The sequence below is a fragment of the Toxorhynchites rutilus genome, chromosome 2 (assembly GCF_029784135.1).
Source record: "Toxorhynchites rutilus septentrionalis strain SRP chromosome 2, ASM2978413v1, whole genome shotgun sequence".
Lineage (NCBI taxonomy): Eukaryota > Metazoa > Arthropoda > Insecta > Diptera > Culicidae > Toxorhynchites > Toxorhynchites rutilus.
This window is the reverse complement of record NC_073745.1, coordinates 212,370,195-212,386,862: the sequence shown is the minus strand read 5'-3', so window position 1 is coordinate 212,386,862 and position 16,668 is coordinate 212,370,195. Positions and strand designations below refer to the sequence as shown.

The following is a 16,668-nucleotide window of genomic DNA, read 5'->3' as shown; positions in this document are numbered from 1 at the left end:
ATAGCTCCGTCTGGACATTCGTCGTGTTTTTCTCTCCTTTGATAGTCACCTTCGAGCGGATTAAAACATTAGATAAGCATCAAATTGGCTAGCTACTGTTTGGGCACCTGTTTTTTTTTGTATGACAGAAGAAAAAATAATCGGCTAGACACTGTTAATCATAGAGGTTTGATTCATTCATTTGAAGTGCCTGAACTCTTGGCACAGAAACACATTCATAAATAACTTCATGTCATAACGCAAATCATTTACTGACCCCATTCGAGTCTAATAAAGCTTATTGAAAAATGCTGGAATCGAATAAAAGCGAATTTGTATAATCGCAAGATCGGAATCTGAAGTCAAATCGTGTCCGAAGAAATTCTTCAATTAAGTCTGAGCTCAAAGATATTATTTCCTGAAGCATCTCGATGTGAGGAATTCCTCGAACGAATTTTGCAATCTCTCTTCAAATTTCTTCCAAGAAGTAGGGGAAATGCGGGTAATACGGACAGTGGGGGTAATATAGACAGGTGGTTGATTTGTATAGTTACATTTTGAATTTTAAATTTCTGGTCTAGACAACATGTTCTACATGTTATTCTATAATATTTAAACCTCCCTAAGACCGTGAATACTGAATTCGAAATTATTCCTCTCGCGAGCGATAAACTTCAAAATTTTCGAAAACTCCGATTTCCCATACTCCCCCCTTGGGTGATTTTTTGATTTTCAAAAAACTCAAACTGTGACCGCTTTGCGCCACCCTCCCTTAAGTCCGATTGAGCTGATATTTTGTATAGGGTGTTTTTTCGAGGTGGTGAACATTTTTTATGGGGTAACTTTTTGAAATTCGAGATGACCATTTTCATTGACACCCTACCATATTTCAATATTTCCCCCACTACATGTCCATTATACCCGCACTAAATTTTCTTTTGTACTTTCAGTCTGTGCAATTAAGGGGCTGTCCACATACCACGTGGACAACTTTAGGGAGGGTAGGGTGTATGAAAATGTCCACGTTTTGTTACAATTTTCGAGATTATGCCGACAAAATGCACGACAGGCTACAGTAGACTATGAAATCACATTATAAAATTAAAATGAGAGCATCTTCAACGCAGCATCACTGCCCCCTTTGTACGACGTCACTGAAAAGTCTGGTGAGAAGGACTCCATCGCTATCTGGCAAAGAATTGGAAGAGAAAACCTTTAGTCTGGCGGCACAAAGCAAAGAGAAAGGCTGCTTTTATAAGAACTGTAGGGATTAAATGTATGTCATTATTGAAGTAAAACGTGGTTTAGCTTTGATTACGTGGCAATAGTTTGACAACGGAGAGGAGGGAGGGTGTATAGACTATGTCCACATGGACACGAATGACAAATATTTTTTTCAAAAACAATTACCGATACATTCAATATTAAATAAAAACTGTTCCGTATTCAACACTTTTAAAACATTCTGTAAAACCTGAGTATTCCGTATTTATCAATAAACGAATTAAGCTGCCTGAGAGTGCTTCATATATTTTTAAGAATATCATTCTTCTTTATTGAAATCCATATTCTGAAAATAACTCACGTAAACTGTGAACGACCGAGGTATTTCCTATTAACATAGCAAAACAAATTAACAAAATTTAACAAAAATTTTATTAACAAAAATATAATAAAATAACAAAGGGGCATTTGATTCAGTTTCCATGGAAATTCTCTCAGAGAAGCTTCATAATCGTGGACTTTCACCAATTCTTAACAATTTCCTGTACAATTTACTGTCAGAAAAGCACATGATTTTCTCTCATGGCAGCTCGAAATCTTCTCGTTACAGTTTAATGGGTCTACCACAAGGCTCCTGCCTAAGCCCCCTCTTGTACAGTTTTTACGTCAATGATATGGATGATTGTCTAACTAGAGACTGCACGCTGAGACAACTTGCAGACGATGGAGTTATTTCCATCACGGGTACTAATCCCGCCGTTCTGCAAAAATCCTTGCAGAACCCTGAACAATCTGTTCACGTGGGCTCTCAAGCTGGGTATCGAATTCTCTACGGAGAAAACTGAAATGGTCGTTTTTTCTAGGAAGCACGAACCCGCCCAATTCCAGCTTCACCTATCCGGCAAAACGATCAAGCACTCGATGTTTTTCAAATACCTTGGAGTATATTTTGACTCTAAATGTACCTGTGGAATACACATTGCGTATTTGAAACAGAAATGCCAGCAAAGAATCAATTTTCTCCAAACAATAACCGGAACATGGTGGGGCGCCCATCCAGGAGATCTCATTCAGTTGTACAAAACAACGATATTATCAGTGTTAGAATATGGCAGTTTTTGCTTCCGATCAGCAGCCAGGATTCATATTCTCAAGCTGGAGAGGATACAATATCGTTGCTTGCGTATAGCCATGGGGTGTTTGCATTCGACACATACGATGAGTCTCGAAGTTTTGGCAGGAGTACCCCCGCTTACTCTTCGGTTCACAGAATTATCCTACAGATTTCTCATCCGTTGCAAGATCATGAATCCATTGGTGATTGATAACTTCGAAAATCTACTCCAACTGATTCCTCAGTCAAGTTTTATGTCTTTATACCATGAGTACCTTACCCATGAAGTGCACCCTTCACCAGGCATCTCCAACCAAGTTTGCTTCCCATACTTTTGCAATTCCTCTGTCATTTTTGATCTGTCCATACGACAAAAAATCCATGGAATCCCAGATCATCTACGCTCAGATTCTATTCCGCCGATATTTTCGGCAGAATATAGGGGCATAGTTAGATCTGATAAAATGTTCTTTACTGACGGTTCATTCATAAACGGGTCCACTGGCTTTGGCATCTTCAATGAAAATTCCAGTGCATCTTTCAAACTCAAAGATCCTTGTTCCGTGTATGTTGCTGAACTGGGTGCGATATACTACGCACTGGGGATCATTGAAACATTGCCCATCGACCACTATTTTATTTTTTCAGACAGTCTCAGCTCATTAGAGGCAATCCGCTCAATGAAGGTTGATAAATGCTCATCTTATTTCCTAACAAGAATAAGACAACTATTGAGTGTTTTGGTCGAAAAATTATTCAAGATTACCTTAGCATGGGTTCCCTCTCATGGCTCGATTCCGGGGAATGAGAAAGCGGACTCGCTAGCTAAGGTGGGCGATTTAGAAGGCACTCTTTTTGAAAGGCAAATTGCTTATAATGAATTTTTCCACATTCCTCGTCAGTACACGCTCGTAAGTTGGCAGTGCATGTGGAGTGGAGATGAGTTCGGTCGTTGGTTACACACGATTATCCCTAAGGTCTCGACGAGGGCATGGTTCAAGGGATTGAATGTAGGTCGTGATTTCATTCGCGTGATATCTCGGCTTATGTCCAATCACTACAACCTAAACGCGCATCTCTATCGCATTGGGCTCGCAGCAAACAATCTTTGTGATTGTGGCGATGGCTACCACGACATCGAGCATGTTGTCTGGTCGTGTATCCGGTTCCATGCTGCTCGCTCTCAGCTCTCTAGAGCACTGAGAGCACAAGGCAGACAATCGGAGATCCCCGTCCGGGATATTTTTTTTTTTTTTTTTCTGTATTATAGTGACTTTCAACTCATTTGGCTGGTTCGTCACTTATACTTCCATTTTTGGAAGAATGTCGGGAGTGAGAATTGAACTCGTGACCTTTAGCGTGAGAGGCATGGATGTTACCACTACGCCAGATCGCCTCCTCAGCCCGTCCGGGATATCTTAGGTAGCCGTGATCCTGATCTTCTGCTTCATCTATACCTGTTCCTCAGAAACGCCGATGTCAACGTTTAATGATGTTTCCTTCGTTGTGTCCCCGTTTCATATCCCTCTTATCCGATCGATAAACTTTTACTTAGTCGCGGCAATACATACACACACTCTTTACAGACACACGGGCCAAAGGTTGTGCAGTCCACTGATCATTCAACAAGAGCCAAAGGTTGTACCGCTCATGACAACTCTACACGAACTGATGATTGCGCCGGCTAGTGACCATTCTATCCTGGATTCCTCGAGTCGAGAAAGACGCACCACGCTAGATATGGGGTACAGACTAGGGGGGCGTTGCTGATTAATGGTCAGCTGCATCCCAATAGGAAGTAGCCCGTGTCGGGCACACGTATAGAGCATCGAAGACTGCAACATACCAATTACGAAAACACTTGTAATACTAACCTCGAGCCAACCGCGAGTAATCGGTTACATATTACTAACATAGATAATAATAAAAATTGTCAAAGTATTGAACTCCCGGCCCCGTGAGGCTAACGCCATATGAGCATTTATAAAAATATATATTTTGGGAAAAAAAAAATAATTTTCTATAGATTTTGTTCTATCAGTTGGTCTTGGGATAATAATGTCTGTATAGTTTATCATGCCGAACTACGTGTAAAATAAATGTTTTGTATTTCTTTTTTCGGAAAGTTGCAATTCTTCAAAGTATTGGAATTTTATCGATTTCTAGGATTTAATATTAGCATTTGCGTAAAATGATCCATGCACCACTAGTCGTTAAGCTTTAGTCAATTGACCCAGTATTATACTATTTATTTTTATGAAAATTTCACATAGAATACAGTTCTGCAACATTTTGAAGGATTAAAGTACCTTTTAGAGGTGAAAAAACTTCAAATGTTTCGTTTTTAAAGGGTTTTTATTAATTTTCTGCCAAAATAAATGATAAACTTGATCGTTTTTATCAACAAAATTGAAGCCCGTAATTTTTTTTTTCATCTTTTGAATGAATTTCAATTTAAGGCAATAAATAAGTCTCAAAAAATGTTCAATTATTCTTACATAGTTGAGATTTGAGCTTGATTTCATAGTCGAGAATGAATGAATGTCATTTTTCCCCGCGAGCACTCTGAAAGTCATCTAGACCCTCAATGCAGAATGTTCGATAAGGATTTGAAAAATAATAAAATTTTCGAATACCCTTTTAATACTATTTGAAAATTTTCCAAACTATATCGAAAAAAGTTTCGTATTGCGCTACCGACTAAAGGTGAATCGGAAATACAGAGTGAAAATGTATCAGATATTCATAATATTCATAATCCAAAGTGAAAGGATAATTTTTCATTCGATCAAGAATGTCTCTGTAGTAAAATGTTCTACTGAAAGTTCATATGAATCAAATGTGAATCGAATTAATCAGGTTATGTGCATTCTTACTGGCGATGATGTTAATGGATTTTCAGATGGAAGAAGTACGCTTCTGAAATAAGGTTGTGAACTAAAATAAAATAAACTAAAATTGTATTCTAAGATGATTACAATAAATTCCTTTATTTTTATTCGATTGGCGTTTGCAGTCATAATTAGTAAACTCATGATCAATCTTTGAAGTTTTTTTTTTATCTGTATTATAGCGATTTTCAACTCAATTTGGATGGTTCGTCACTTTTACTTCCATTTTTGGAAGAATGTCGGGAGTGAGAATTGAACTCGTGACCTTTAGCGTGAGAAGCATGGATGTTACCACTACGCCAGATCGCCTCCAACAACTATCTTTGAAGTTGTAAAGGTTATATTCAGATGCAAATTGTTCCTCACCTGCTCAACTGTACATTGCGTGTTTCCGCGTTGGCAAACCAGATAACCTATATTTCACGCTGATGATCAAAGTACGTAGAATAGAACATAAGGGATATTTCCTGTGTATACACACGGAGAGCGCATGTGTTACACATACAGCAAAGTTAGTAATAAAAAATCCTCAATTTGTTCGAAGTTCTGAAGTTTTTTTTTCAATATTTCTCGATTTTAAAAGTTCTAAAAATCATAAAAAGTGGCAAAATCGCAAGTCGAGCCGACGGTAAACACGATAGTGCACTGCTTTTTCACTGCAAGTAAGGTTTTATTTGATTTTTTATCGATTTCATACTGAACAATTTTTGTTTATTTCAGCAAAATGTTGAAGTACCACGTCCCGCGATGCTGGAACAGAATAATTTCGAATGAGATAAACTAATCGGAGATGTTCTCAACTATCACATGTATTCGCTCCTTGGATCGGGAACGGGAACGACACTGCTTCGATATAACCTCTCCACACATTTGTTAATATAATTTTACTGTTTTAAATTTTAAAATAATTAAGTAAAATGCTATTTCACCATTTCGAAACATATTTTGAGACAGTTCTTGTGTTATAATTTTAAAATTTAACTTTTTTTCTTTGCCTACCACTACTTTAACAAAGCAGGGAGTAGACTACCTTTTTATTCTACGTAAAATATTGTATAATCACAAGTATTTCAAAATTAACTCATATGTAACATGTGCTCTGCACTTTCTACTTGCTCGTCATTTCTCTATCATACAAAAACAATGGGCCACAGCAAAGCAGGTACAGCAGGGTACAGCTAGTAAAATTTCATATAAATTAAACTTAGTTGGAGTCAAAATTGAATTTAGGCGCAATTAAGTTTTTTCCTTAATTGCTTTAATTAAAAAAGGAAAAATGTCCACGTGGACGAAAGGGGGTAGGGGTATGAAAATTTCCACGCTTGTCCACGAAGGGGGAGGGGGGAGTCCAAAATCATGCTTTTTCTGTCCACGTGGTATGTGGACAGCCCCTAAGTTGTGTAAAGCATGAGTTTCCATCGATATAATTGAAGTTCGTCTTAACATGTCCATATTACCCCCACTTCCCCTATACCATATATCATGCATTCAAAATCAAAATCAAAAAGACCAGGGCCTGACGGAACAGCACCTGTATTCATAGAGAACCTGACTGAGGAACTCACCCTTTTCTTTCACTGCATCTTCAACGTGTAATTAAAAGATGAAATGGTCGGTGTTAAGTCAGAGGGGACCAAGTCGCAAAATTAAAAAAAATCGTAATTTTCGTAAACCCCACATTTATCAGATTTGGAAAATCATGCATATAGCAGGAATAACGGATCGAAATTGTTCTGACTGATCAACGAAAATCTCTCAAACGAACAAGATTCATTTCGAGAGGTTCATCTATCTCTAGCGTATGTGTGAAGTTTAATGACATTTCGTTTATTTGTTCCCAAACTACAGTTGTTTAAACGTCACTACCCGAGCATTCGTATAGAAAATGGAAAAAGAGGAATATAGTATATGAATCAAACATTGTTTTCGATAGGAAAAACTCCTGAATAATCAGTGCAGTGGTTGACGAAATGTTATTCCACTTTTGCTCCTTCGAAAACAACAGTTTGTCGGTGGTTTAGTGAATTTAAAATGGACCGTACAAGCACCGCAGATGCACCTCGCTCTGGAAGACCAAAAGGGCCAACGAATCGAGAAATTGTAAAACAAGTGCATCGACTCGTTTTGAACAATCGTAAAGTGAGATTACACAAGTTAGCTGAGGCCGTAAGGATTTCAAATGAACGAGTGGGATACGTTTCGCACGACATTTTGGACATGAAAAAGCTATCCGCGCGATGGGTGCCGCACTTGCTGACTGTCGACCAAAAACAGCGGCGCGTAAATGATTCAACAACCGGTTTGACGGTGTTGAAGCGTAATCGAGTAGACTTTTTTCGACGTTTTGTTACAATGGATGAAACGTGGATCCATTACCACACTTGCCTCGGAAATGCCGGCCACCTCAGCCGAGAAGACCTGTCAGATGATTACCCCAAATCCAACTCCTGATGGTCCTTTTGAGCCGCCCGAATATCTGATCTCGCGGAGACGGTTTTTTTTTGCTATGATGTGCTTGAAGTATTCTAGCAGACCAGCTGAGCCCGCCCAGTTCGGGAGATGTTCCCGATAACGTTCTCGACGAGAACAGTTGGGAACCTTTACAAACAGTTCACTTTGATGAATGGTTCGGTCGCTAACCGTTTATCTATGTGAACCAGTTCTTTTGAACCGTTTTTCGCTCTTTCGCAATGGTTAGCGTTTTCATTGTTCGCTTGAAAGGTTTCTCGTGGTTTTCCATACTTGAAAAGAAATTGCTTGATGACACGAACACTCCGTCTTCACTTTCAAGAGCAATTGAAATCAGAGGTAATAACACACAAAACATGTACACGAAAATCAATCGAGTTAGGAAGGTGAAAATCCATGGAAAAATGAATCATAACACATCGAGTAAGGGAGGCATTGAGTAATGGAGAAAAGAATGCTTATAAAATCGAAGGTGCCATGAAATCCATCGAGTTAGGGAAAATATCGAGATACAGAACATCGAGTTACGGAGAGTTGACTGTAGATAAAATAAGATATAGAAGTGCGTTTTATCACATTAAAATCCATTTCCACTTTCACGAAAATCAATTTCGTTACCGTTATTAATTATGAAGGGGCGCTACATCCGTAAAATTTTACCTATGCGTCTGCCGTCATGAGGTCACCGCATCAGTACATTTCATTAATGGTTGTGGATAATTGAAAAACTTGGTCAAATGACGCAGTCACCCTTACTCAAAGATTTATTTATTTTGAGTCAGTTATGGAGAATTTTCATGCAGACGAATAAATTTATGTCAAATTTGACAAAACAAAATTCGTTTCCATGAAACTTCTCCATAACTGACTCAAAATAAGGCTGACGTTTCGTCACATGGCACTGAACGATTACCTCTTAGCTTCAAACAAATCACCTTCCAACTTGCTGCCTATAGAATTTAGAAATTTTGCCTTACTTTTTTAATTTTTTAACACACACTGATAGTCATTACTCATTATCTTCTCCTACACTTTAAGCATATTTTCGCTGAGCTAGTTTTTTTTTTCATATTTATTCTTTGTATTTTGGTCCACTGCTTCGTTTTTCCTTCTTTTTGTTTTTCTGGTATGGGACGCCTCATATGGCACATATGGCACTGACAGATTTTAGATAATTTGATTTCTTCATAACTACATTGTTTCAGCCAGACCACTGTTGGCCGAATCGTGTCCACACTCACCTGCGGGAGCTGTTGGGGGAGGACCGATAAGCAACAGTCGGTCACTTGCTTTACGGCAGGAATCTCCCTAATACCTCACTGCTGGTGTCAAACCACCATAGAAACATTTATTGCACCCTGAAACCTCCACATGCCAAATTTGGTTCCGTTTGATTGATTAGTTCTCGAGTTATGCAGGTATTTGTGTTTCATTTGTATGGCAACCCCCCTGAGAGAGGGGAGGGGAGTGTCTAACGACCGTAAAAACATTTATTGCACCGTAAAACCTCCATATGTAAAATTTGGTTTCATTCGCTTGATTAATTCTTGATTTATGCAGAAATTGGTGTTCAATTGTATGGTAGCCTCCTCATAGAGAGGGGAAGGAGTGTCTAATCACCATAGAAACATTTATTGCACTCTAAAACATCCACATGTCAAAGTTGATTTCGTTTGCTTGACTAATTCTCGAGTAATGCAGAAATGTTTGTTTCATTTGTATGGGAGCCTCCCTTAGAAAGAAGGGAGGGATCTCGAACTAACATAAGAACCTTAACCGACCCCAAATACCCCTACATACCAGTTTTCATGTCGATCGGTTCAATAGTTTTTGAGTCCATAAGAATCAGACAGACAGACGGACAGACAGAAATCCATTTATATATAATATACTGGCTGACCCGGCAAACTTCGTCCCGCCCAAAATTTGTTCTTTGTTATCAATACTTTCAAACATTCACGTTTTCTTACTATGAGCAAGTTCATGGGTTCAATCGCAGAACTGTTTATTGATTGATCGTCTATTCGTCCCCGTTGAATTTACTTTTTACTATAAAATTCCTAGGATTTCTAACAAAACTCATCATTATAATATCAGATATTTTCAGACACAATTCTTGTTCAAGATTTTTCAATCACTTGCAAATAACATGTTTCTCCGTTAAATGGAATAAATGTTTTTTACGAAAATTTGATAGAACAAAGACAGCCCTAAATCGGACAATTCCTTCCTCGAGTTCTGCTCATATCAACACATCCGGCGATCCTTTTTTTTTTGGTTTAGATAGAAGAAGATTTAAGAGTGCGTTTTATCACATTAAAATCCATTTCCAGTTTCGAACAAAGATCAATTTCGCTAGCGTAAACATCAAATGGACTAACAGCACTTGTCACTATGTAATTGTAGAACATATGGGAATTTAGTTTTCCGAATTTTCTCTTTTTCCTTCAGAGTTTTCCGAAAAAAATCAATTTTGGTTTGGTTGTAATATTTTTGGTTGAAATATGTGTATATTTTTATGGGACCCCCTCTCCATTCCAGAGGAAGGAGGGGTGTCATACCATCATAGAAACATTTCTCATACCCAAAAACCGGATGTGAGGGTTTGTGCTTGATTATTTTTCGAGTTTTGCAGAAATTTGTGTTCCATTTGTATGGCAGCCCACCCTTAGAGAGCGGGAGAAGTGTCTAACCACCATAGAACTATTTATTGCATCCTAAAACTTCCACATGCCTAATTTGGTTTCATTCGCTTGAATAATTCTCGAGTAATGCAAAAAATTGTCTTTCATTTGTATGGCAGCCCCCCCTTAGAGAGGGGGGTGGAGAGTCTAACTTCCATAGAAACATTTATTGCTCCCTAAAACCTCAATATGCCTAATTTGGTTTCATTTGCTTGAATAATTCTCGAGTAAAGCAGAAATTTGTGTTTCATTTGCATGGCAGCCCCACCTTAGAAAGCGGGGTGGAGAGTCTAACCACCATAGAAACATTTATTGCAGCCTAAAATCTTCGCATGCCAACTTTGGTGTGGTTTGCTTGATTAATTTCCGAGTAATGCAGAAATTTGTGTTTCATTTGTATGGCAGCCCACCCTTTGAGTGAGGGAGGAGTGCCTAACTATCATAGAAACATTTATTGTACCTTAAAACCTACACATGCCAACTTTGGTTTCGTTTGCTTGATTAATTCCCGAGTAATGCAGAAATTTGTGTTTCATTTGTACGGCAGCCACCCCCCCCCCCCTTTGAGTGGGGGGGAGGAGTGTCTAACCACCGTAAAAACATTTATTGCACCCTAAAACTTCCACATGCCAAACTTGGTTTCATATGCTTGATTAATTCTCGAGTAATGCAGAAATTTATGTTTCATTTGTATGGCAGCCCCCCCTTAGAGAGAAGGGTTGAGAGTCTAACCACCATAGAATCATTTATTGCACCCTTAAACCTCCATATGCCAAATTTCGTTTCATTTGTTTGAATAATTCCAGAGTAATGTAGAAACTTGTGTTGATTTGTATGGCAACCCAGCCCGTAAAGAGGGGGAAGGGGTCTCGAACTATCATAAGAACCTTCCCCGTCCCCAAAAACCCCTACATACCAATTTTCAAGTTGATCGGTTCAATAGTTAATGCGCATTTTCACCCCAGCCGAAAGTTGTTGAGATTGCTTGATGTGACATGTAATAAATATTCCGGAACTACTCACCGGAATTTTGGACGTCCTCAAGAACTCCAACAGCGCCTCCAGTGAACCAAGCGTTGACGCCTGGACATAAACGCCACGCTCGCTGAGCTTAATGCTACTCAGCACCGATCTCAAATCACGCGCGACAATATCCCTGAAGAGAAATGTTGCAAATCAGTCAATATGATGCATCAATTCGAACATCTCAAAACCTACTTAAAAATTTCCACCTCATCAGGCTTCTGTGCGATCTGCAGATTTAGTCCAGCGATCGCCTTCTCGAGCTCCTTGGCTGCAATCTTCACACCCTGAGCTGCGACAACTTCCTTATGCTCAACATAGGCATTCTTAACGCGCAGTTCTTTCATTGGCTGCGGCATCAAAAGTGCCTTGATTTGAGTCACGATAGGACCTTCTGTACCGGCCAGAATCATCGTATCACCCTCACGAAGCTTGCCGTTTATCAGGATCGCATCAATGGTGGTACCGAGACCGGATATTGCCTTAACCTCCAGAACGGTCGCCTGCAGATCCTCGCTGAACATTAGCCGCTTGGCAAGTTGTTTCTGGCAGAATTGCACAATCAAGAAGAGGAGATTACCCATTCCTTCGCCGGTGATGGCACTGGTAGGGACGAGCGAAATGTACGTTTTTGGATCCGGATTCTCGTAGTACAGCGCAGCGTTGAGACCCTGCTCGGCGAACTGCACGATAACGTCTTTCGTGCGCTGCTGGAACTCCAGGTTAGTGTTGGAAGCCTGGCTCTTGATAATATCGCGGATATCCTTGCGATTCATAGTGCTCCAATCGTACAGACGATCGATTTTGTTCAGCGCAACCACAAACGGCGTCCGTTTCGACTTGAGAAGGTTAATCGATTCGATGGTTTGCGGCTCGAGACCGTGCATAATGTCAACGACTAGAATGGCGATATCACAGAGCGACGAACCGCGATTACGTAAATTGCTGAAGGACTCGTGACCGGGTGTGTCAATGATCAGGAGGCCTGGAAGTTTGAAGTTGGTGTCCCCGAATCCTTTCACAAATTTCGTTTGCTCTTTGATGTTCTCAATCGGGACGTTGGTGGCACCGATTTGCTGGGTGATTCCTCCGGCTTCACCGTCTTGTACATTCGTTCGTCGGAGCTTATCGAGGATCTTAGTTTTACCAGTATCTACGTGACCCAAAACGCAAACAACGGCAGCCCTCAGATTGTCTGTGGACAGCTTCTTAACAGCGTCCTGGGTTCGCTTAGCAATTCTGTCCATGGCACGTTGTCGCATCTTCTCAGCCTCCGGACGGGAATCTTCCTCAGATTCGCTATCATCATCCGACTCGTCCTCATCCGATTCATCATCTTCGGATTCACTGTCCTCTTCCTCGTCAGATTCTTCCACTTCTTGTTTCGATTTTGAATCGGTTCCTTCATGCGACTTCGTCTCCGGTTCCTTCTCTTCTTCGCTATCGGAAGCATCCCACGAATCCTTCACTTCATCCACCTTTGCCTGCTCTTCCGCCTTTTGGGCATCGGTTTTCTGATCCTCCGCTGTCTCATTCTCATCCTTAACGTCCGCACCATCCTTTGCACCATCATCCTTCTTCTTTGGGCGGATTCGTGTTCCAAGCCGAACCTTCTTCTCAGTGCCTGCTTCCGGAATTTCCACGCCTTGTGCCTTCAAAGCTTCCAACATAGCTTGGGCTCTCATGCGATCCTGTTTCTGCTTAGCGGTCAGTAGCTTTCCTTCCGCCTTCAGCCGCTCCTTGCGCTCTTTCTCCTTCTGCTTTTTGCGTTCCTTCTTTTCCTGTTCTAACCGAAGCTGCTCCTGATGATATCGTTCCGCTTCTTCGGCCAATCTTATCTTTTCCTCTTCCTCACGCTTAAGTCGTTCCTCTTCTTCACGAATGGCTTTCAATCGTTCTTGCATCAGAGCGATGGCGGCCTTATTGGGTCCTTTTTTCTTCTTATCTCCCTCCTTAGCCGTGGCATCTTCGGCTTGACCACCTTCCTTAGGTTTGGCAGGTGCCTCCGCAGTTTTTGTTTCTGCTGCAGCGGCCTCTGCCGATTTCTCACCTTCACCATCCTTCTTACCCTTCTTTTTCTTTTTCTTCCCCTCGCCTGCGGGGGCTGCTGGCTCTTGCGCCTCTGGAGCAGGAGTAGATTCCTTCGATACAATTTCCTGAGTGGTCTCAGCATCGCGATCCTGTTGCTTAGCTGCCTGAGCTTCTTTCTTCTGTCTTTCCTTTTTTTCCTTGCGTTTTTCCGCCGCTGTTTTAATATGAACTTCGCCATCATCAACCTTCTCGTTTGGTTCCTCTTCCGGAGACTCTTCCTTCTTCCTCTTGTCTTTTTTATCTTTCTTCTTCTTTTGTTCCGGCTCCTTTGGTTCAGCCGTAACTACACTCGCCTCTTCCACAGGCGCAGCCGCAGGCTTCACTCCCGAATACTCCATTTCAAGCTCAGCGAGCATTTTTTCGATATCCTCATCATCGCTGTCTCCACCCTTCTTCTTTTTTGCCTTCTTACTCTTTTTACCCTTCTGGGGAGCCTCATCGTCGTCGTCCTTGACCTAGAACGGGAAACCAATTAGAATCCGCCAGCGCCTGTTGTAAACAATCACCACTCACCTGCTGCTTCTTGCCAGCCTTGGTCTTTCCTTTCTTTGCCGTGTCCTCTTCATCATCATCACGCATGGTATCCTGCACCTCAGCGTCATCATCGTCATCTTCGGCCAACAGCGAGAATCCCACCGGTCCAGCGGCACTCGGCTTGTTCTTCTTTTTCTTCTTCTTTTCGCCGTCATCGTCATCCTCGATACCGTCATTTTCCCCGTCAACTTTAGCCGCCTGCTTGGATTTTTTCTTGTCCTGCTGCTGCTTGTTGGCAACCGAAATTTTCTTAACACCCTCAATTACTTCCTCCACCACATCAGCTTCACCATCACTTTCGATTTTTTTGGGCTTTTTCTCTTTCTTCTTCTTATCATTCTTCCGATTCTCAACCTCCGTCTCGGTCAGCTCGGTTTGCTTCACCTCGACGTCGGAGCTGCAATCGGATAACAGCATTTAAAAACAATAACATCGCAAAATCGAAAACGGGGTGAAACCCGCAAACTCGACTCCCACACCACTGAAAAATACTCCATACTCACTTATCATCCCCAGCGGTGGCCGCGACGGCGGAATCCTTCTTGCCTTTCTTCGCCTTACCCATCGCTTGTTGGTCGGTTTGTTCCGAGCGAACTGCCCCCGATAGTGATCGAAATGGTTGTTGCTGCCGAAAGGACTCAGCTTGAAAGCGCTAGCTGGGAAACGTTCGCAATTACTTCGAGGGAAGCAAGAACTCCTGTTGATTTTTTCCCTTCTCCAGACACCGGTAAACACTTTTAACACACGCCCGAGCCGACGAAACCACGAAATCCGCAACCGCTAACACGGATGACTTTGCGCGTGCACCCCGAAAACGAATCCTAGCGACAGTGGCAATCACTAGCTGGGAAAAAAATGCTAAAATTTGCCGCACACGTACGCAAGAATTAATACCTGTCACGGAAGTGAAATTTGCCAAACCACGACGAATACCGATCGACTAGCGAGAAAATGTGTTTTGACAAAACACTGTGTCCAAAACCCGAAATGACAGACGCAATAGAATACTGCCAATGAAAGGTGGGAGAATTTAAGGAATTTGAATGTGTTGCGTCGGTTACATCTGGATTGACGAATCTAGTGATCCCCGATAATCGTTCGATTAATCGATTAATCGAATACTTCCTAGAGAAATCGATTATTAGTCGAACGAATACTGCGCAACCAATAATCGAAACGAACGAATAATTTACGTCGATTAATCGATCCAAACCCAGAGAGAAAAAAACCTACGACTGCCGCGGTTTTATCCTGAAAAACAATCATTATTTTTTACGCTCACCTAAACTCGTAAACGAAGCTCAACGCCATCAACGTTTCGTTTACGAGTTAGGGGAGCGTAAAAGATAAGAATTGATTTTCAGACGGAATGAACACTTTTTTGATTCCAGATGGCTCTCTAGCAAATGAGAAATATTAGTCTAACTAATTATTCCTCTTAGTGTAACGATTAATCGATTATTTGGGGCGATTAATCGTATCGAATAACAAACTGCTGAAAAGTATTCGATTAGCTGATGAACGATTAATTTCAAAAATTTAAATTCAAAAATTTCAAATAATTCGATTGGCGATCTAACGAACAAATCTACACCTAGGAGGCGCTGCGGTGAAAGTGATGATGGTTTTAAATTTTGCCATGTGAGCTTATGGAAGGTTTGTAGCTTTTCCATAAATTACAATGTTATAATCATTAAAGATTATTTGATTGCGATGAGTTTGTAAGATATTTAATTCTGCGCAATTTTATATATAACATGTTATTTATTTACCTCTTTCAGTAGTGAAAACTATAAAAATGTTGACAATGGTCGAATTAAAGAAGGAAATTCGAGAGCACAATCAAACACAAGTAGAAAAATGCACGATTCCTGCATGTGAGAACTACCTTGGAAAGCCCGGAAGTAAAATATACGTGATTTGTTTTTCAGTTTTAGGTTACATTAGCATCATTTTCTTAGTTCAAAAACAAAATCCAGATGTCTCACCGATCGTTTTCGTTTTGCGTTAGATCGCCAATTGATTTTGACGTGGAACTAAGATGTTTGCATCAACTGATAGGGAATATTTCTACGCTTCTATCGCAATTAATAAAATGTTATTGTTCATTAGATAAACAATTGAATAACTGTAAAATATTGAGCGTTATCTAAACTCCCTAACTGCCTCGTTGTGATTGGCCCGATTTACGGTTTCCCCAACACAGTAATCATAACCAAGCAGCCTTGGGGAAATCGGCATCGCAAATACATGAAAGTATGGGGATTTTTGTTCTCAACGAAATGTGTTCCCTAACATTGACTTCAAAACCAAGCAGCGTTGGAGAAATCGGCATTGTTACCGATTAATGCAAGTCGAGGGACATTTTTGTTCCGACTGAAATGTGTTTCCCTAACACATACTTTAAAAACACTTCAAATTCATGGAGCGTGGGGAAACTGGCATTGCAAATACATGTAAGTCGGGGGCATTTTTGTTCCAACTGAAATGTGTTTCCCTAACACATACTTTAAAAACATGGAGCGTGGGGAAATTTGCATTGCAAATACATGCAAGTCGGGAGTATTTTTGTTCCGACTGAAATGTGTTTACCTAATACAGACTTCTAAACCTAGGGGCCATCATACCAAACGTAAAAGGACTGTCATTAAATTTACTT

At 40.6% G+C, this 16,668-nt stretch overlaps 1 protein-coding gene across 1 annotated transcript in view; it reads right to left on the bottom strand.

The window, feature by feature from the left end:
* Window positions 1-15,003, bottom strand: part of LOC129767774 (eukaryotic translation initiation factor 5B) — a 311,161-nt gene extending 296,158 nt beyond the window's left edge. Inside the window, exons 1-5 of the mRNA XM_055768962.1 lie at window positions 14,904-15,003; window positions 14,513-14,853; window positions 13,989-14,406; window positions 11,580-13,930; window positions 11,385-11,517 (exon numbers count right to left, since the gene is read on the bottom strand). Of these exons, the coding sequence (XP_055624937.1) occupies window positions 11,385-11,517; window positions 11,580-13,930; window positions 13,989-14,406; window positions 14,513-14,574 (2,964 nt within the window). The 5' untranslated portion in view covers window positions 14,575-14,853; window positions 14,904-15,003. The remainder of the gene's footprint in view (window positions 1-11,384; window positions 11,518-11,579; window positions 13,931-13,988; window positions 14,407-14,512; window positions 14,854-14,903) is intronic.
* Window positions 15,004-16,668: the final 1,665 nt, after the last annotated feature.